Here is a 21,616-nt window from a genome sequence, read left to right on the forward strand (position 1 = left end):
CTGTCCCCATGACTTGTCCAACCTGCCTAGCTCCTTTTCCACCTATCCACTCCACCCTCTCCTCCCTGACCTATCACCTTCATCTCCTCCCCCACTCATCCATTGTACTCTATGCTACTCTCTCCCCACCCCCACCCTCCCCTAGCTTATCTCTCCACGCTTCAGGCTCACTGCCTTTATTCCTGATGAAGGGCTTTTGCCCGAAACGTCGATTTCGCTGCTCATTAGATGCTGCCTGAACTGCTGTGCTCTTCCAGCACCACTGATCCAGAATCTGGTTTCCAGCATCTGCAGTCATTGTTTTTACCTTGTTTTTACCATATTGTGAAACATGCCAAGGCACTTCTAAGAACAATATGAACCAAACATTTGTCACCAAGCCACGTTACTTGCACCATGCACTTTTATCTGAAAGGATACTAAGACATTTCCTTGTTTAATGGTTGCTCTTCAGATATTGGGACAAATGGACATGAAGGTAGATTTTAAATTAGGTTTTAAGAAAGAGGAAGAGGTGTGAAGGTTTAAGAAGTTAATTCCCAAGTGTAGGGTCCAAGCAGCTGAAAGTACAGCCAATGAGGTTAGTGTGATGTAAACTGCAGATCCACAAAACTCCAAAATTGGAAAGGTGCAAAGATTGTGGAGGGAGTTACAGAGGTCTAGAGGAGAGTAAATACAATGGAGGGATTTGAAAATAAGGCTGAGAATTCTAAATTTGAGAATTTTCCTGAATTTGGGAGCCAATGCAAGTCAGTGAAGCCAGGTGGAGAAGGGGTGGGGCATTGCTGTTGATGGGTGAACACAACTTGCATTATTTGCTTGGTGCCACTGGGCAGTCAGGTCCACCAAAGCAACCCATTGCCTGGCCCAAATAAGGTTCGATTCTAGTGAGAGGAATTTCAAAGCAGCTATGGTCAGGTTTGCGATTGAGTGACTGAAGACTCTCACTGACCCCAGTAAGTGGAAAGTCCCACTCTGATAACACTACCATTCAAAGTTGGTCGGCGTCTATACAGTGAAGGGTCCACTTGTGTCAGTTCACACATAGAAATGATTGTGCCATTGACATCCCTTTGTTTGATGATACTTCAGTGAGACGTGTGAAATATCATAGGACATCACACAAATATAAATTGTGGAGACAGCTATATCGACAATGGTGCTGGGCCTGGGGTGATAGATTACTGGCCCTCATTTTTGAGTCACCCATCTTTTCACCAGGTGAAAGAATATATATTAGGCCCTTTTAGTGATTACAAAGAAAGATTAAGTAAAATGGGTTTGCAACTTTAAAGCATATGTATTAATTTATTTAGGTTTGAAAATCTTTGAAATAAATTGATATAGAGAGAAGCATTTTTCACTAAAGGGTTATGAGGAACCTTGGACTCAGGGATAAAACCTCTGAGTTACAAGATTTCTTGGTGTCTTTCCAACAATATTTGGCTAGGTAACCCTCCAGCTCTATTTAAGCACCTCATGATTGTGGATGTCTGAGTTCAACCATTGGCTTCATTGACCTACTGTATTCTACAGCTTCTGGAAGCTTCCTCTTTTTGCCTGTTTCCAAGATGTTCCAGCTCCGAATGTAAACCTGTTTGTGCCAGTGAAAAGGTCCACAGATAAAACTAAAGAAAACGGTAGTTCTCTGCTACTTATCCCCATGGCAACATAGATTCCTGGGATATCCTAGATTGAAAATTAACTCATTAACTTGCACTCCAAAACATGCCATTTGATCTGAAAAGTATATGGATACTTCAAGACTTTTACTTCTTTACCAGTTGCTCTTCAGTTTAGCTTGAATCTGGAGAAATTACACCTTTGACCATTTGGCTCTTTTATGAAGCTAAGACAAATTCAATATTGTGAACAAAAACAGAAATTGCTGGAAATTGCTGGAAATCACAGTTAACGGTTCAGGTCCATTGGATTTCTGATTTCTCTTTTCAGGTGCTGCCAAACCTCCTGAGCTTTGCCAGCATATCCAGGATACCCCGATAGAGATTTAGTTTATTACCTTTACATTTCAATACATGCACCTTTATCTGAAAGGATACTAAGACAAAGTTTGTGAGAAGAGTTGTAGCTTGGGTGCTCGTTGCTGTGGTTCTGTTCGCCGAGTTGGAAGTTTTTGTTGCAAACGTTTCATCCCCTGTCTATGTGACATCCTCAGTGCTTGGGAGCCTCCTGTGAAGCGCTTCTGTGGTGTTGCCTCCGGCATTTATAGTGGCCTGTCCCTGCCGCTTCCGGTTGTCAGTTTCCTAGCAGACAGCAGACTTCCTAGCAGCACTAGAATGCACACTCAGGAACAATGGACTGACAGAAGAGACACAACAAACAGTGAGACAAAGTATCGTACCCCTGATAACAAGGAAAAGACAAACACATAACCTCAATACCAAGGAGAGGGAAGCACTAAAATCACTAAGAAACGATAAGAACATAATCATACTACCAGCAGATAAAGGCAGAATGACGGTCATCCTGGACAAAGCAGAGTACATCCAAAAAGCACAACAACTACTTGCAGATACCAACACCTACCAAAAGAGGGAGTTTGACCCCACCCCACAGCTCACCAATAGGATAAATAACACACTGAGGAACCTACAAAAAAACGGACAGATAACCAGGTCTGACCTACAGAGAATGAAACCTGAAAGCAACAACAGCCCCAGATTCTATGGACTACCTAAAGTGCACAAACCAGACATCCCACTCAGACCCATAGTATCACTACCAGGGACACCATCACACAAACTGGCGAAAGAACTACAGCAGAAACTGAAACACTTGATCAGCGGATCCAGACACTCTATACAATCAACACAGGAATTCTTGGACATCATCAGAAATATACACATAGACAAGGAAGAAACCATGGTCTCATTCGACGTAACGGCACTGTTCACGTCTATTGACAAAGCCCTAGCCAGAGAAACAATAGCCAACCTGCTGAACAGACATAACAGACAACAGGACGTTGAACCCATCAACAAAGACGGCATACTTAAACTACTGGACTTGTGCCTCACAACACACTTCACATTCAACAACCAGATATACGAACAAATCAACGGAACACCCATGGGCTCACCGATCTCGGGACTCATAGCAGAAGCAGTGATGCAAAGGTTAGAACAAACAGTCTTACCACAAATTCAACCCAAACTCTGGGTCAGATACGTTGATGACACCTTTGTAATAATTAAAAACGCGGAAATAGAGAATACACACCGGATCATCAACTCCACACTCACAGGAATCCGATTCACGAGAGAGGAAGAAAAGGACAACCAACTCCCATTCCTAGGCGTGAGGGTACAGAGAACACCAAACGGAGAATTCACCACTAAGGTACACAGGAAAGCCACACACACAGACCAAGTCCTGAACTATGAAAGCAACCACCCCAATACACACAAACGAAGTTGCATCAAGACACTATTCAAAAGGGCCACAACACACTGCAGCACACCAGAACTGCAAAAAGAGGAAGAGGAACACCTATCCAAGGTATTTGCAAAAAACGGATATCCTCGCAATTTCATCAACAGATGCCTAAGGGAAAGACAACAGAACGAGGACATGCCGCAACCTAAAGGACTAGCCACACTACCATACATCAAGAACATCTCTGAAATGACAGCCAGACTACTGCGACCACTAGGACTTATAACAGCACACAAACCAACAGCCACTCTCAGACAACAACTCACCAAAACGAAGGACCCGATACCCAGCATGAGCAAAACTAATGTAGTGTACAAAATCCCATGCAAGGACTGCACAAAACACTATATAGGACAAACAGGAAGACAGCTAACGATCCGCATCCACGAACATCAATTAGCCACGAAACGACACGACCAGCTATCCCTAGTAGCCACACACGCAGACGACAAACAACATGAATTTGACTGGGACAACACTACCATTATAGGGCAAGCGAAACAAAGAACAGCCAGGGAATTCCTAGAAGCATGGCACTCATCCACAAACTCCATCAACAAACACATAGACCTGGACCCAATATACCGGCCACTACAGCAGACAGCTGAAACTGACAACCGGAAGCGGCAGGGACAGGCCACTATAAATGCCGGAGGCAACACCACAGAAGCGCTTCACAGGAGGCTCCCAAGCACTGAGGATGTCACCTAGACAGGGGACGAAACGTTTGCAACAAAAACTTCCAGCTCAGTGAACAGAACCACAGCAGGATACTAAGACATTCCCTTGTTTAAAGGTTGCTTTTCAGACTTTGTTTTTTTCTGGGAAAATTACACACATAGCTTAAACTTCTAATTGGGCAACTTCAATTTACAGATGTTTTGGCTCCCTTACAAAGTTAAGACAGAAACTAATACCAGGTTCAGGGTTGAGTGATGTCATAATATTAAGGACATTAAATCTCACCTTTACTCTTGTGCCCATATTTGGATCAAGGCTATCTAGGTCTAAACATGAGTAGTTCTGGCTAAAAATGGATTACCTAGCAACACAGAGACAGAGAAAATGGGAACAGGAGTTGGCGATTTGACCCTTTGAGACTGCTCTGCCAATTTATGTGATCATGGCTGATCATCAGATTCAGTACTACGTGCTCACTTTCTCTTCATACTCTTTGATTCAAGAAGTATGTCTCACTCCTTGAAAACATTCACTCACTTGGCCTCTACCACTTTCTGTGACAGGGAATTACACAGGCTCATCATTCTCTCAGTGAAGAAATTTCTCCTCACTTCAGTTCCTAACTGGCCTGCTCCCTATCCTTAGACTTAATCCCTGGTTCTGCCTGGTCATCAGAAACATTCTATCCTGCATTTATGCATCTCGTCCTGCTCCTTGCAACCAGATGTTGTTTTGCATTTTATGCTAACATTGTACAAACCAGTATAAAGATATTTGAATGAAACCTGAATTGGAGTGAAAATGTTTTTTCCAGTGTTTTCATGCTACAGGAGAAATCCCCTGAAAGGCCTGAAATGGATTTAGCATATCTGCTGACTTTGTGATTCAAATTGGGATATCGATTGAATGATTTAAAGTTGATATTGTGTTAAAAGTTAGTGATAAGATAGAATTCAAAATTCAGAAAACAGATGCTCCTAACATTGTGTTTGAAATAATATACTATTATTTGAACAAACACAATAAGTTCTAAGCACTTTGTGCTATTTTGGCACCTGTTTAGGTAATGCCTTGATTTTTCAAAAGCTAACCCTTGAGATGTGGGTGTTAGAGGTCAGGCATGCATTTGCTGCACATCCCTTATTGCCTTTACCTAAGAGAGTTTGCCAGGCCATTTCAGAGGTCTGTTGCAATTATTCTGTGGAGAGAAAGGAGTGTCAATGTTTCTGGTCTGGTGTCCCTCAGAAGGTTCTGTTTTTTCTCCACAGGTGCTGCCAGACTTGCTGAGTTTTTCCAGCAAAATTTCTGTTTTTGCATTAAATCATAAAAATCACAAAGTCCTACCAGACCATAGCTCTCATTAGAGATGGTTTAATCTGAGGTTGAGAAGGAGAAGCCTTCATTGTAACCTTAAGAGTGGCTCAGTAGTTAGCATTGCTTTACAGTATCAGGAACCCGGGTACAATTCCACTCTTGGGTGACTGTGCAGAGTTTGCACATTCTCCCCATGTCCGTGTCAGTTTCTCCCAGTGCTCTGCTTTCCTCCAACAATCCAAACATTTGCAGGTTAGGTGGATTGGCTATGCTGCAGTTAGGGATACCTAGGCTAGGTGGATTGTTAATGGGATTGGAGAGCGGGTTCAGGTGGGATGCTCTTCAAAGGATTGGTGCAAATTCAATGGGCTGAATGTCGTCTTTTTGCACTTTAGCCATGATACGGAGGTGCCAATGTTGGACTGGGGTGGACAAAGTAAAAAAAAACACGATACCAGGTTATAGTCCAACAGGTTTATTTTAAATCACAAGCTTTCAGAATGATACTCCTTCATCAGGTGCAATGAGAGAGGGCATGCCGACACAAAGTTTATAGGTAGAAATATTTGTGAGTTCAAATAAACCCGTTGGACTATAACCTGGTGTCATGTGATTTTTGACTTTTTGTGCACTGTAGAGATTCCATTTTATTACATTGCCTCCATGGCTTTTGATGATACTCTGCAATACAAACCAGCCCAACAACCAACTGAGCTAAACCCCAAAATATACGGTGTAGAAAAGGCCCTTCAGCCCATCAACTTTGTATTGCCAAATAAATACTGCCATCTATACTAGTCCCATTTTCCTGCACTGGACCCATAGCCATAAGAGGTAAATTGCCTGAATTGCTGTGCTCTTCCAGCACCACTGATCCAGAACCATAGCCATAAGAGTCAGGACAGCTGTATAAAACTGAGTTCATTCGCCAAGGTGTTGCCCAGGTAAACACAAGTAAGCACTCACGTGATCAAACAGCAGCACAGATATTCAAAGGGTCCCCTATGGGTAAAGGGAGGAAATAGCGCATGCGTATTATCAACCTTACTGCATCCCGGGACGGGGTGGGGGCGCTCCTTGCAGCGTTTAACTCGCATGCGTATTCTTCGTCGCCTTGACACGTCCGTGAAAACGCATGCGCTTTCGCCGTTGCTGTTGCCAATAACGCAGGCGCTTCCACGGCCGTCCCGGCGAGCCGGCAACCACGCATGCGCTTAACACGGGATTGTCGGTGGGCCGGCATTGGCGCATGCGCCTTGACGTTCCTCGCTGGGCTTTTGGGAGGGGAGGAGTCACGTGCCTGGCAGTACCGCCGCGGTCGGTTTGGAATCCTGGCGCTGTTTGAATGCGGCGCGCGGTGTGTCCCCTCCCCGTCACACACAGCGGCCGCCGGGGGATCGTCTGACCGAGGGAGGTCTTCCTCACACTGTCGTTATGTAGGTTAGACACAATGTCGGTGCAAAAAGAAACCACCCCGCCTCGGCCTAGGGGAAGACCATGGGGCTGGAGTGGGAGTGGGAGTGGGAGTGGGAGTGGGAGTGGATGGGGATGGGGATGAGGGAATGGAGCTGGCTGGTGGGTGGGATACAGCGAAGTGGCGGAATGGCCAGGGATGTCAGGAAGGAGTGTGGAGATGGCAGCCCTGCCAACTGGGAGAGGTGTACAGATGATTGATTGGGAGAAAGTGAGGACTGCAGATGCTGGAGATCAGAGCTGAAAAATGTGTTGCTGGAAAAGCGCAGCAGGTCAGGCAGCATCCAGGGAACAGGAGAATCGACGTTTCGGGCATGAGCCCTTCTTCAGGAATCATTCAGCAGATGATTGATTGGACTTACCATGATACAGTTGCATTGTGTTTTGCCTGTTACACGGTAGATTGCACCATACAGAGTGTATCAGGGTAGCAGAACAAAGTACAGAATACAGCGTGACAGCTGTAGAGGGTGAGACCAGAAGTCTGGTAACAGCGGAGAAGAAGCTGTTCTTAAATCTGTTCATACCTGTATTCAAATTTTTACATCTTCTGTCCGATGGGAGAGTGTATAACTAGAGTGGAAAAGGTCTTTGATTATGTTTCCAAGGCTGAGGGCAGTATAGATGGAGGCAATGGATGGAAGGCTGATTTTCAGGATGGGCTGCACTGTGTTTCTTGGTCTTGGTAAAAACAGTTCCCAAACTGCATCCAGATGGAATGCTTTCTATGATCGACCTATAAAAGTGGTAAGAGTTCTTGTGGACATGTTGAATTTCCTTAGCCTGAGGAAGTAGAGATGTTGTTGTGTTTTCTTGACTGCTGTGTCAAAATGGGTGGACCAGGTAGATTGTGGGTGATCATTCCTCCCAGGAACTTGATGCTGTCGACCCTCTCCACCTTTAGCACCATTGATGCAGACAGGGGCATGTCCTCCATTCCACAATGGTGGTAGCACCAGCAAATGTGAATTGTAAATGGAATTGGGGTGGAATTTGGTCTCGTTCATGAGTATATAAGGATTATAGTAGGGGGCTTGAAGCATTGTAGTAAGATCGTAGTAAGCCAAGGTTAAAGACGTCCACGAATGTTCCCACCAGCTGGTTCACACAGGATCGGAGTTCATGGCTTGGCACTCTATATGGGCCAGTTGCTTTCTGTGGGTTCAGTCTTGAGAAGGCTGATTTAATATCTGCAGTGGTGGCTAGGTACAGGTGCATTGGGAGGCTGTTGGGATAGATGGCATTGTTTCACTGACTTTCTGTTCAAAGTGAGCAGATGGCAGAGTTTGGAGAGAATTTTGGGCTAAGAAGCAGAAGATGTGAGAGTGGCATAGCTGTGGTGGATTGAAATGGCAGGACTTGGGATGGGGTCGGATGGCATTGCTAGAGAGGAGCATTGTAGCTTGGAGGCTAATGGAAAGTTGAGTAAATTTAGGAATTTATGAATGATAGGAATGAGGGAAGTGAAGAAATGATTTCCAGACTGAATGTTGTTTATAATAATTGCGCAGTCTAAGGTTGCATTTCCATTGTTACTGCACTCTTGAGTCTGGCTCTTAGAAGCTTGAACGCTGGTGACAAAGTTGGGGAAATTTTTAATCCTGTTATCATGGGAGGGAGATAATTGCTTTCGATGTTTGCAAAACTGTTCTCTCCACAGTTTTTAAATAAAAAGGCTAATAACTTATAAAAATTTAAAAGTTCACTGGTACAGAAGAGGTCTGTCAGTAGCTGTTTTTGTCCTGATTCTATTCTAAGTGTTTTGTGACTGATGGAGAATTGATGCCTAAGATATTGATTTCACTTTTTGCTTTGCAATACTGTATATTCTGCTTTGCATTTCAAGAGTGTTCAGTGTCTGCATTTTTTAACCATCATATATTAACTGCACCTGAGTTTGAAATGTGTTTAGCAACTTGAGGGAGCTCAGTCTTCAGGAACTGGTTCAACACTTAATCCAGTTTGTGGTCAAAGCAAGACTGGGTGTTAACCTGGCTTCTTCGAAGGAATTTAGGTTTCTACAACCTGGTCTTGTTGTACATCTCAGTTTAACATTCATTGAAGTGAAAATCACCATGTACAGATGATAAAATCATACTTTAAATGTAATATGCAGTAGATGTTTAAGATTTCACTTCAGAGTTTATAGATATTTTGTGGAGCTTCAGAGGATTATAAGGTTTGAACCAGCATACCTAATGCTTGTGTGAATCTCAAGATATGTTCATAATGCCTTCAGTTTAGATCTGTTCAGCAATGAGGCAAGGCTATGAAAAAATGGGGTTTTTCACAGCGCCAAGTTCACAACGTAAACAGCTCTAATCAGTAAGTAGTTCACCTTGCAATTGCATTTCCTGAGTTGGGCTGAATTAGAAGCTCAAGTTGTCAAGTATAGAGATCCCCTTTGGGTGTCCCATCTTGTTCTCCAAGTGGAACCATGCTGGAGTATTTGGATGATTCTATTATTCTGTTTGGTCAGATGGGTGTGATTTTGACTTTACAAAACGATATAGTAAGACCAAACGGTTTGACTTTGCTTGTTGCTCCCTCTGTAAGTTTATTTTGAAATTTTTATGAATCCAGAATATGGTATCACTTATTCTGGACACTAACATTTTGAAGTTGCTTTTCCCATGACCTTATCCCAATCCCACATACCAGACCTTGTTACCACATGGTCTGCTATTACATACAATCCATTGTTAGGCACTAATACTCCCCATTGATTCTCTTAGACTAATTGTTACCCTCTCCTTTGTCCAACAGCTCTCTCCTTCAGCTCTATTTCCACCTATCGTTTACTCCTTAACCATCCCCTCCCCCTTTATCTTTTGCATGAAAACCAACTTGTTTCTAGCTACCATCCCTTCTGAGGAAGAGTCACTGGACCTGAAGCACCAACTCCAATTTCTGCCAGACCTGTTGAGCTTTTGCAGCAATTTTGGGTTTTGTTTCTGATTTCCAACATGTGCAGTTCTTCTGGTTTTTAATACTTTGAGGCTGCTTGGAGGAATTGTCCTTCACCTGTGCTTGCAATGTAACTCAAGTGTGGTGCCATATCTGTTTCAAAAAGTGCTCCAGGATTTAATTTAACTGAATAGGGTGCAGACACTGATGTGTCAATGGGAGCTGAGTGGCAGGGAGGACAATGAGGAGGATGCAGGGATGTTTCTGTGATTTGGACAAGTTGACTCTGGGCAAATATATGGAAGATGGAATATAACATGGATTAATGTGAGGTTATCCACCTTGGCAGCAAACAAAAAGGCAGGTTATTATCTGGATGGCAATAAATTTAGAAAGGGGGAAGTGCATCGTGACTTTGGTGCCCCTGTACACCAATTGCTGAAAGTAAGCATGCAAGTGCAGCAGGTGGTGAAGATGGCAATGGTGTGTTAGTCTTCATAATGAAAGGATTTGAGTACAGGAGCAGGAATGTCTTGCTGCAATTGTACAAGGCCTTGGTGAGACCACATCTAGAGTATTATGTGCAGTTAGGTCTCCTTATGAGGATGGATGTTCTGGTTATGGAGGGAGAACAACAGAGGTTTGTCAGACTGATTAAAAACTATTTACTGCAGATGCTGTAAATCAGAAACGAAAACAGAAGTTACTGGAAAAGCTCAGCAGACCTGGCAGCATCTGTGCAGAGAAATCAGAGTTAACGCTTCCAGTCTGTGACCTCTCCTCAGTTCCGAAAAGGGGTCACTGGACCTGAAACGTTAATTCTGGTTTCTCTTCATAGATGCTGCTAGGCCTGCTGAGCTTTTCCAGCAACTTCTGTTTTCGTTTCTGGAATGGAAGAAAGTGAGGACTGCAGATGAAGGCTGTATGAAGGGCTGAATAGCCTGACAGAAAGTCATTGAGTTGGGAAAGGACCAAGGAATCAAGGGCTACAGGGAAAAGGCAGGAGAATGAGATTACGAGCCCTCATTCCTGATGAAGGGCTTATGCTCAAAACATCAATTCTCTTGCTCCTTGGATACTGCCTGACCAGCTGTGCTTTTCTAGCACCATGCGTTCGTTTCTAATCTCTAGCATCTGCAGTCCTCACTTTCTTCTCCCTGAGAAACATATCAGCCATGATTGAATGGCAGAGCAGGGCTGATTGGCCTAATTCTGATCCTATATCTTAGGGGCAGCTCCTGTTAATATTTTCTATGTTTCTGTGTATACTTCATATTCATTAAAAAAAAATTTGCGTGGCAGAATAAGTGATTTTGAGTTCCAGTCCTATTGAAAAAATTGCGTCGCTGGCTAACAATTCAGCTTAAGACCTGAGATTGAATTGATAAATTGGAAGGATATAGAGATCGACAACTATATTGATCTATATATAGGGGATAAAGTAATTACCAGCTAATGGTGGCTGAATAAAGCAAATGCATTCTATTAAATAGGGTTACAGGATTTCTGAAAATCAGACACTACTCTTGTGGGGCAGCATTTTGAAATTGGATTAGTTTACAGTGACATTAGAATTTTTCAACTTGATTGAATGTTTATTCTGAGCAGGGTAATAGAAAGTAAAGGAGCAATGTTTCAAGTGTAGTTGGATGATGGATATTAATAGTAACAGCTGTGGTGCATTGTGCTTTGTGGCAAATAATCTTATCTTCAGAGCTTCTTTCAAATATATTGAAACAAATTATTAAATTGTAACTCTTCATGACTTTATCTTTGATATTATTTGTAATAATGTTTCAAAAGTTAGGGAATCTCTCTGATTGGCCATTGTAATTTGGGTAATGTTGCTGTTTTTATAATTGGAGGAATATATATGCTGTATTGCATAATATTTTCTTCTAAGGTGTGATTTATTTCTTTAATAAGATTTTTAAAAATTCAGTTAAAACATAGCTTGAAGTCACTTAGTGTTAGTAAAGATCCTTATGAGAACATGGTTGTAGATAGAAAGCATAGAGCATGAAGTGTTTATATTCATTAATTAAATAGCTAGTCCAGCATTTATTGCCCATCTTTAATCTTTAATAGGCTTCTTGAAACTCTGTACTTCTTATGGTGTAAGCACACTCAAGTGCTGTTTGACAAGGTGGGGGAGGGAAGTTCTAGGATCTCAACCACAGTGACTGTGAAAGAATGGTGATATAGTTCCAAGCCAGGATGGCGAGTGACCAGAAGGGGAGCTTTGAGGTGGTGGCATACCCATGTATCTGCTGTTCTTCTAAACGGTAGAGAGTTTATGGATTTGGAGGATGCTTTCAAGTGGTTTTGTTGCAGCTGTTGTTACCACCACAGCTTGTAGATGGTGCGTGCTGCTGCCACTGTCCACTGAAGGGCGTTGATATTGCAGGTGATAGATGGGGTATTTTTTGTCCTGAATAATATAGAGTTTCTTTTGAATGTTGTTGGAGCTACATTCATTCAGACAAGTGAAGAGTATTTTATCATACTCTGACTTGTGCCTTGTGACGGTGGACAGGTTTTGAGGAGTCAGTGGTGAGCCAGTTGTTGTAGGACTCCAAGCCTCTGATCTGCTTTTGTAGACACAGCATTTATGGGGCTGATCTAGTTCAGTTTCATGTCAGTGGTAACCCTGAAGATGTTGAGAGTATCTTTGCATGAGAAAAGATTAATGTATTTTTCTTTAAAAAAGAGATTACTTTTGGATGTAGGTTTGCTCGCTGAGCTGGAAGGTTCAATTCCAGACGTTTCGTTACCCTACTGGGTAACATCTTCAGTGGGCCTCAGGCAAAGCAATGCTGAAAATTCCTGCTCTCGATTTATATGTTTGGGTTTCTTTGGGTTGGTGATGTCATTTCCTTTGGTGAAGTCACTTCCTGTTCCTTTTCTTAGGGGGTGGTAGATAGGGTCTAACTTGATGTATTTGTTGATAGAGTTCTGGTTGGAATGCCATGCTTCTAGGAATTCTTGTGTGTGTCTTTGTTTGGCTTGACCTAGGATGGATGTGTTGTCCCAGTCGAAGTAGTCTTCGTCCTCATCAAGCAAGCAGACAAAACACGTCCAGAAACCCTAGCCACTGTCCTCTACATCAAAGACATCTCGGAAATGACTGCCAGTCTGCTCAGACCCTTTGGCATCATGGGAGCCCACCAACCCACCAACACACTAAAACAGCAGCTAATGAACTTGAAAGACCCGATACAGATAACAAGCAAATCTAATGTAATCTACAAAATACCTTGCAAGGACTGTAACAAACACTGCATTGGACCAACAAGCAGAAAACTAGTCACCAGGATACATGAACACCAACTAGCCACAAAGAGACATGACCCTCTCTCACTAGTATCCTTACATATAGATGAGGAAGGACACTACTTTGACTGGGACAACACATCTATCCTAGGACAAATCAAACAGAGACACACACAAGAATTCCTGGAAGCATGGCATTCCAACCGGAACTCTATCAACAAACACATCAAGTTAGACCCCATCTACCACCCCCTGAGAAAAGGAACAGGAAGTGACTTCACCACAGGAAATGACATCACCGACCCAAAGAAACCCAAACCTATAAATAGAGAACAGGAATTTTCAGCATTGCTTTGCCTGAGGCCCACTGAAGATGTTACCTAGTAGGGTAACAAAACATCTGGAAATGAACCTTCCAGCTCAGCGAGCAAACCTACATCCAAACCCTCAACCTGAGCTACAAATCTTCTCAAAACTCGCAAAGCGATTACTTAATTGTGTTTGACTGCATTTTATGCTTTTTAATGCCGCTTGAAAGAACATTTTTTGAATGCACTGTTAACCTACATTCACTTCTGAGGTCAACAACACTAATGGTAGCAGAACTGCCTTAAAGTAGCTGTTTGCATCAAGACCAGTACGGTTCATATGGAGAGACATTAGCAATGTGTAGCCCACATTATTACTAAAATGCAATTTACTAGATTGAGAATTGGCAAAAAAGAAAATGCTTGATAGTAGCATAGTGAATATTTGAAAATACAGAATATGTGACAGCTAAAAGGTTTGGTCTTTTTATTGAACACCCAACTTGCATTTATATCATAAGTAAATTTATATTTTGCTTTATAATTTTAAGAAATAAGTGGTTTCACGTATGTTTGTATTACATTCATGTTTCCTGCCAGTCAAAAATGTGATTTTAATTTTTTGCATTTGCAGTTTTTGTGTTGGGTATGATTTTCTGGGTCACTTATTAAATAAATAGAGGCATGCACTTTGCCATGGGAGCATGAATGGTAGCCAGTCTTAAGCACACACCCTAGGGTTCAGATGCTTCTTTATGTTGAACTGTAAAATTTTTTTAGTGTACATATAATATGAGAGCTTTTGTGTTCTTTTATTTCTGCAGTGATTTACCCCTTCTAAAAATGAGTTTGCGACTTTGAGGAGCGGTTGGTGTATGTTTGTGCAGGAGTATGACAGGTTGGCCATGGTCTTCAATTCATTGCTGAAGTTGGTTCAGAGGCAGACCTATACCTGTCTATCCCATCAATATGGCCTTTACCTCTGCTTTGGCGGATTAGTGCTCATGATTGTGTCAGGCTTTCAGTTTGGAGAGGTAAGGAACTTGCAAAATTATGCATATTTACAAATGTAATAAGTTACTATGGGCAAATTTAGCTAAATGGGCCTCCCACGTGTAACCATATTTTTATTCCTAAGGTATTTTCTTCAGAATTGGTTAGAACAAATTTGAGAGATCATGTACATGCCACTTAGCTTCCACTTTTCAACCCATGCTTTGTTTTGATAGATCAAATAAGATTTGTATTATAATTAACAAAGTATATAGTAGGAGTAAGTGAGGAATATAGATGCTGGAGATTAGAGTAGAGAGTGGGATGCTGGAAAAGCATAGCAAGTCAGCAGCATCCGAGGAGCAGGAAAATTGACGTTTTGGGCAAAAGCCCTTCATCTGGAATGAGGCTAGACGCCTCAGGGGTGGAAAGATAAATGAGAGGGGGTGGGGCTGGTGGGGAAGGTAGCTGAGGGTGCAAAGGTGGATGCATATGGGGGTAAAGGTGATAGGTCGGAGGGGAGGGTGTAGCAGATAGATGGGACAGGTCATAAGGGTGGTGCTGAGCTGGAAGGTTGGAACTGGGGTAAGGTGGAGGGAGGGGAAATGAGGAAACTGGTGAAATCTACGTTGATGCAATGGTTGGAGTGTCCCCAGGCGGAAGATGAGGCATTCTTCCTCTAGGTGTCAGATGCTTGGGGAGTGGTGATGGAGGAGGCCCAGGACCTGCATGTCCTTGGTGGAGTGGGAGGGGGGGGGAGTTGAAGTGTTCGGCCACAGGGTGGTGGGGTTGGTTGATGCGGGTGTCCCGGAGATGTTCTCTGAAGTGCTCTGCAAGTGTCCTGTCTCCCCAATGTAGAGGAGACCGCATTGGGAGCAATGGAGGCAGAAAATGACATGTGGAAGTGCAAGTAAAACTCTGATGGATGTGGAGTGCTCCTTTGGGTCCTTGGACAGAGGTGAGGGGGGAAAGTGTGGGTGCAGGTTTTGCAATTCCTGCAGTGGCAGGGGAAGGTTCAGGGAAGGGAGGGTGGGTCGTTGGGGGGGGGGGACCTGATGATGTCGTCGTGGAGGGACCAGTCTTTATGGAAAGCAGATAGAGGTGGGAAGGGAAATATATCTCTGATGGTGGGGTCTGTTTGTAGGTGGCGGAAATGGCGGAGGAGTACATAGGAGTGTCACCTTAATAATTCTAACCTAAGTAACCATTACAGTGTTTGTAGTATTCCACTTCCTCTTGGCAATTTTTTGCACTGCACCAGAATAAGCTAATATTGTAGCTTCAGTAATTTATTTTACAAGTGTAATGAAATTTGTGATAACAGTATAGCATAGAAATGTACGTTTGAATTTTTTGATTTTTTTAAAATTTCTCCAGGCCTTATGCCTAATAGTAACCTTTTAGCTTGCCAAACTAAATAGAATGCTAAATAAATTAATTTATTAATTTTTGTGGATTTCTTTTGAAATTCTACTTGATAGAAGTTGGAGTTCTCCTGATAATTAAGTAGACTAAATTAGAAACACAATCTTTTTGTGCCTATTTTATAACTCAATTTTAAAATAATCTTGGTCAGCTATGAAATAAAAACAGCAAAGTGCTGTAAACTCTCAGCATGATCTGCAGCAGCTGGTGAGAGGGGAACTGAGTTAACAGTCCAGGTGGGTAACCTCTCGTCTGAACTAGGCACCACTCCTTGGGATGATTAAGTTAATTGTGGAAAAATAGTATGGTAGATTTACTGGAATACTACCTAAACTCTAAGGTTAAATTATGAGGTGTGATTTCACATACTCAGATTGCGTAACCCTGAAAATCAGAAGATTAAGAGTGTTCTGACCATACTTTAGAAGATGGATTGAAAGAAACTGTTGATGTTTTTTAAGGAGTCCAGGATAATAAGATATGGACAAAAACCTAGAGCTAGACTTTTCAGAAGTAAAATTAGACACATGTTTTTTTCTGCAAAAAGTAGAAATGTGGAACACTCTTCCTCAGGCATTGGGTCAATTATTATTTTGGTTGAATTTTGTTATCTAAAGTAAGCAAATGATTTGAGACAAAGACAGATCTGTGGAATTAGGTGGCATGGCTACCATGATCTTATTGAATGGCAGAGCAGGCTTGAGGGCTAATTGGTCTTCTCCTATTCCTATGTACAGATACAAAAATGGTCAAATAATTGTTCTTTGTGAATTCTTACTTTGCTCTTCATGTTATGACTACTGATTGCCTTGCTAGTTTCAAATTTTTACATTAGAAATTTGGGGCACTGGAATAATCTATGGTTTTAATAATTGTTAATGGTTTAGCTCCTGCTTTTGTATTGTCCTGATATGGAAGCTTTACAGTTACACCTTCCACAGTGGAGTAGATTTCTCACAAGCTTCTTCAGACTCTTTCAATCTAAAATTCCTCCTGGACCTTAATATTACACCTGGCTATTACTGAGTCTGGAATATAATCCCGTTTAATTGACATTTACAGCTCAAGATATTTAATTTCCCATGCATCTCGTAAAGTTAAACTTTGGTCCATTAGGACAATTTTCTTAAGATTGCATTGAACTGTATAGGAAAATGTTTTGTATGTAAATGGAAAATGTCCTAAATTTATTTTTCAATTTGATTATTTTTTTCAAGGTTGTCTTGGAATGGAGCAGAGACCAATATCATGTCATGTTTGATTCTTATCGTGACAATATGGCTGGAAAATCATTCCAAAATAGGTAAAATACAGGGAGTCTCAGACACGTGGTTGCTTGTTTTGAATCTTGCAGATTGCAAATGAAAGAATTGAACACGTTAAAATATGTTCAATTCTTTCTTTCTGTCTGTTTTGTTGATAGGTTTCTTCAGTGATTGGCTATTAAAGGGGCACATCAGTTGTTCCTTTGCGACTGAAAGTAATGTTCGTTCAGATATATTCAAGCAAAAATGCTGATTTTTAATCAGGAATGCTCCAAGAAATGGTGATCATACCCTTGTGTTAAAGTTAGAACTTAAAAAGAAAGATGTGTATTTGTATAGCTGCGTTCATGACCCTAATGTCTCAAAGTACTTTATGACCAAATAGTACTTTTGAAGAGTAATTATTGTTGTGACCTAAGAAAGAGGTGACAGCCGCTTAGCGCACTCCCACAAAGTATCTGCAGCAGCTGGTGAGAGGGGAACTGAGTTAACAGTCCCCTGATGACACTGATGAGATAATTTATTGATTGAGGGATAAATATTGACCAGGAACCCTTGCTGTTCAAAATAATGCCATAGGATCTTTTAAATCCACTGAAAGAAGACTTGTCCTTAATTTAACACAGAGGATTTCATCTGCAACATCACAAACTCTCTCAGTTCTACACCAAAGTTCCTGCCTCAAGTTTGTGCTTCAGAGTTTAGAGTATGACATGAATCCACAACCTTTCGACTCGGACAAAATTATTTCCAATGAGTGTCAGCTGGCATATGTTGCAATGAAAGATGGGTTAATATTGCATCAGTATATGTACAGTATACATTGGCAGGCTTGGAGACCATATGGGTGCCAAATAAAGAAAATAAAGTTTACTCTAGTATACAATATAAAATGTAAGTATAGAGTTTGAGGGAGTGGTTAAACCATTTGGTAAGAAAAAAGGTTTTTGCTCAGAACTTTGAAAGGATCAGTTGTTATCTTCAGCTTAGATGTGCTAATCATTGAAAGAATGCTTCAAGCAAAGTATTCAAATGTATTAAAATGTAATTGAGTTTGTGTGCACAGCTACTTTCCAGATGTTTTGGGGAGAGTAAAGCTCACAGATTGTACGCTATCTCAACTGAAATATGCTTAAAATGATTGTGACATTGTAGCACTTTTCAAACACTTGAAATAACAGAAAAGCACTGAAATATTGGCCAATTGTTTTAAACTTGATGAAATTAATTGCAATACTATGTAAGTAATAGTAATTTACAGAAAGGTTTTGTTCTCCAGCATATCGAAAAGTATCATTCCGCAAGTATATGTAACTATTGGAATAAGTGTAACTATTTTATACTTTTTATGTATTAGGTTGTGTCTGCCAATGCCAATTGATGTGGTCTATACATGGGTGAATGGTACAGATCCAGGTTTGCTGAAGGAACTACACGAAGTAAGAGAACAGATGAAGAATGACCAGCAAGCACTGAAGTGTGTTTTTCCTTTAAGCATCTAATGTTTGTTTTGGCAGCAGTTTACAAATTCTGGTTTTCCATCCTCTTATTGTCCAGGTTTCTGTCCAGATCTGAAATAAGTTACACTAGTCATTGCTATGTTACTGGACTAGTATTACAGGAGGTGTAGGTTCCGATCCTATACTTGAGACTTTGAATTTAATGTAAAAGAAAAAAAAGAACTACTGGCTAAAGTTGTTTCGAATCTGGATGGATTGTTCTGAGGTAACTGGGTCACTAAAAATATCAGAGAAACAAACCTAATACCCTTACCTTTTCTGTGACTCCACACCAACCTGGTTGACTCTAAGATGCCCAAGTGGCCTAGCCAGCAACATTTCTCACAGGCATCTTCATCTGAGAATTAATTAAAGAACCGTATATAGGTATAAAAGTTAGTACTGTATATTTAACACCTAAGTATGCTAAAGTGCGAATATGGTGAACACATTAGTGAAATTATATTACACATCTACAGTTGCTGGTCTGGAAGTGAATTATTTTCTGATAATTCTCATTATTCACATTTTCTAATAATTATCATATGATACATTGTTAGGTAAATTATAAATTATATGGTTGTTGGAAGTCAATCATCTCAGCTATCCAACTTCCTCAGGGTAGTGTGCTATCCTTCGAGATCCTTTCCTGCACATTTGCAGCCATGCACCGGCACCGAACTTCTGTTGGACTGATGGATATTGAAAGGATGGTTCCTCTTGTGGAAGAATCTAGAAGTAGGAGTCATTGTTTAAAAATATGGGGTCCCCATTTAAAACACTGATGAGGAATCTTTTTTCAAAGGCTGAGTCTTTAGAATTTCTTTCCCCAAAGGGTAGTGGATAGAGAATCTTAAAATAATTAGGCAGTGATACATTCTTGTTTACAAAGATGATGAATGATTATTGGAGGTATTTATGGATGTAGAGTTGAGGGCAAAATTAAATCAGCCATGATCTTGCTGAGTGGCCTACTTAAGGGGCCTATTCTTGTTCCTAGTCCATATTTGGCTTAATTTGATGTGGTAAGTGCAAGTAACACTCACACCACGCAAGTACCAAGCAATGACCATTTACAACAAGACAAAATCCAGTCATTGCCCCTTGGCTTTCATTAGACCATAAGAGATAGGAGCAGAACTAGGCCATTTGCCCAGTTGATTTTGCTGTATCGTTTGATCGTGGCTATTTTTCTCAACTCTTCACTCTGAGGCTCTGCCCTCGGTTGTAGTTTCTCTTACAATTGGAAGCACCTTGTCCATGTCCAATCTGTCCAGGCTTCTCAGTATTCTGTAAAGTTTCAGTCAGATCTCCTGTCACCCTTCTAAACTCCATGGAGTACAGAACCAGAGTCCGCAACCTCTCTCTGCATATGACCAATCCTTCATTCCTGAGATCATTTTGGACTCCCTCCAATGCCAGCACAGCCTTCCTTAAATACCAAAACTGCTCACAATATTCTTACCAGAGCCTGATATTGCCTAAGCAGGACATCTCTGCTGTTGTATTCTAATCCTCTCGAAATGAATGCTAATATTACATTTCTCTTCCTAATTGTCAATTGAACCTGAATGTTAACCTTAAGAGAATCCTGAACTAGGGTGCCTAAATCCCTTTGTGCTTCAGATTTCCAAAGCCTTTCCCTATTTAGAAAATAGTTTGTGCATCTATTCTTCCTACCAAAGTGCATAATCTCTCATTTTCCCACATGGTATTCCTTCATCCACTTCTTTACTCATTCTCCTAGCCTCTCCAAGTCCTTCTGCAGCCAAACCCACTTCCTCAACACTATTTGTCCCTCCATGTATCTTTTATCTCTTTGTTTCATCTGCAAACTCAGCAACAGTGCACACAGTTCTTTTGTCCAGATTGTTAATGTATAACGTGAATAGTTGCGGTCCTGACACGATCCCTGTAGAATTCCACTAGTCACTGTCTGCCATCCTGAAAAAGACTGCTTTATCTCCACTCTCTGCATTCTCCCATCAGCCAATCCTTTGTCCATGTCAGCACCTGCCTCTAGCACAGTGGGCTCTGAGCTTATTTAGTAGCCTCCTGCATGGCACCTTGTCAAAGGCCTTCTGGAAATCCAAATTGATTGTGTCCACTTGTTCTCCTTTGTCTAACTTTTTCATTGCCTCCTCAAAGAGTTCAACCTGTCAGCCATGACGTCCTGTTGATGAAGCCGTACTAACTTAAATCCCAAATTTACTATTTTCTTCCAAGTACTCTGCAATCTCCCCTTAATAATGGATTCTAAAACCTTGCTAATGACTGAGGTCCGACTAATCTGTCTATAATTTCCAATCTTTTGCCTCCCTCCCTTCTTAAAGGTTTCCCAATCCTCTGGCCTCCCACTAATCTTCACCACATTGTATGCTTTTATGCTGTTCCTGACTTTTATTGTCAGATCTGGTTGCCTCATCCTCCCCTTAGTATGTTTCATTTTCCTGGGATGAATTTCTTTTGTACCATCTGAATTATTTCTATTGCTGCTATAGTGTTTCCTCTGCAAGGGTCCCCTTCCAATCAACTCTGCCAGCTCCTTCCTTGTGTCTTTGGAGTAACCTTTCCTCAATTGTAATATTGTTATATCTGATTCCAGCTTCTCCCCCTCAAACTGCAAGGTGAATTCTATCATATTATGCCGCCAAAGGGTTCCTTTACCTTAAACTTCCTAATCAAGTCTGCCTCATTATACATCACCAAATCCAGAATTGCCTGTTCCCTAGTGGGCTCCACCACAAGCTGCTCCAAAAAACATCTCGTAAGCATTCCACAAATCCCTCTCAATCTGAATTTCCAGGTCAATCTGCATATTGAAATTGCCCATGATTATTTTAATAGTGCCTTTCTTACATGCCCTTTTTAAGTTCTGATTTATTTTTTTCCCTACATCCTGACTACAGCTAGAAGGCCTATACATAACTCCCATCAAGAATCTGTTTCCTTTGTAGTTCCCTAATGCTACCACACAGGCTCTATACCTATGATGATGATCACTTTGTTATTGATTAAACTT

At 41.4% G+C, this 21,616-nt stretch overlaps 1 protein-coding gene and 1 long non-coding RNA gene across 6 annotated transcripts in view; one reads left to right on the top strand and one right to left on the bottom strand.

Moving 5' to 3' along the window:
- The window catches only part of LOC122559340 (uncharacterized), a 29,271-nt gene extending 22,747 nt beyond the window's left edge, over positions 1-6,524 (bottom strand). For all 3 annotated transcript variants that reach the window (XR_006314405.2, XR_015760365.1, XR_015760366.1), the window contains exon 1: positions 6,418-6,524. This is a non-coding gene — a long non-coding RNA (uncharacterized LOC122559340). The remainder of the gene's footprint in view (positions 1-6,417) is intronic.
- Positions 6,525-6,745: 221 nt separating this feature from the next.
- gnptab (N-acetylglucosamine-1-phosphate transferase subunits alpha and beta) overlaps positions 6,746-21,616 on the top strand; it is a 91,497-nt gene continuing 76,626 nt past the window's right edge. For 2 of the 3 annotated variants that reach the window (XM_043708746.2, XM_087996993.1), the window contains exons 1-4: positions 6,746-6,887; positions 14,237-14,446; positions 17,048-17,133; positions 18,453-18,572. In XM_043708746.2, the coding sequence (XP_043564681.1) occupies positions 14,288-14,446; positions 17,048-17,133; positions 18,453-18,572 (365 nt within the window). In that variant the 5' untranslated portion in view covers positions 6,746-6,887; positions 14,237-14,287. Of the gene's footprint in view, positions 6,888-14,236; positions 14,447-17,047; positions 17,134-18,452; positions 18,573-21,616 lie in introns of those variants that run through there. The other variant, XM_043708747.2, reaches the window with a different exon arrangement.

This window comes from Chiloscyllium plagiosum, unplaced genomic scaffold, assembly GCF_037043375.1.
Source record: "Chiloscyllium plagiosum isolate Xiang-an unplaced genomic scaffold, Cpla_swu_hap1 HiC_scaffold_19, whole genome shotgun sequence".
NCBI classification, from domain to species: Eukaryota; Metazoa; Chordata; class Chondrichthyes; order Orectolobiformes; family Hemiscylliidae; genus Chiloscyllium; species Chiloscyllium plagiosum.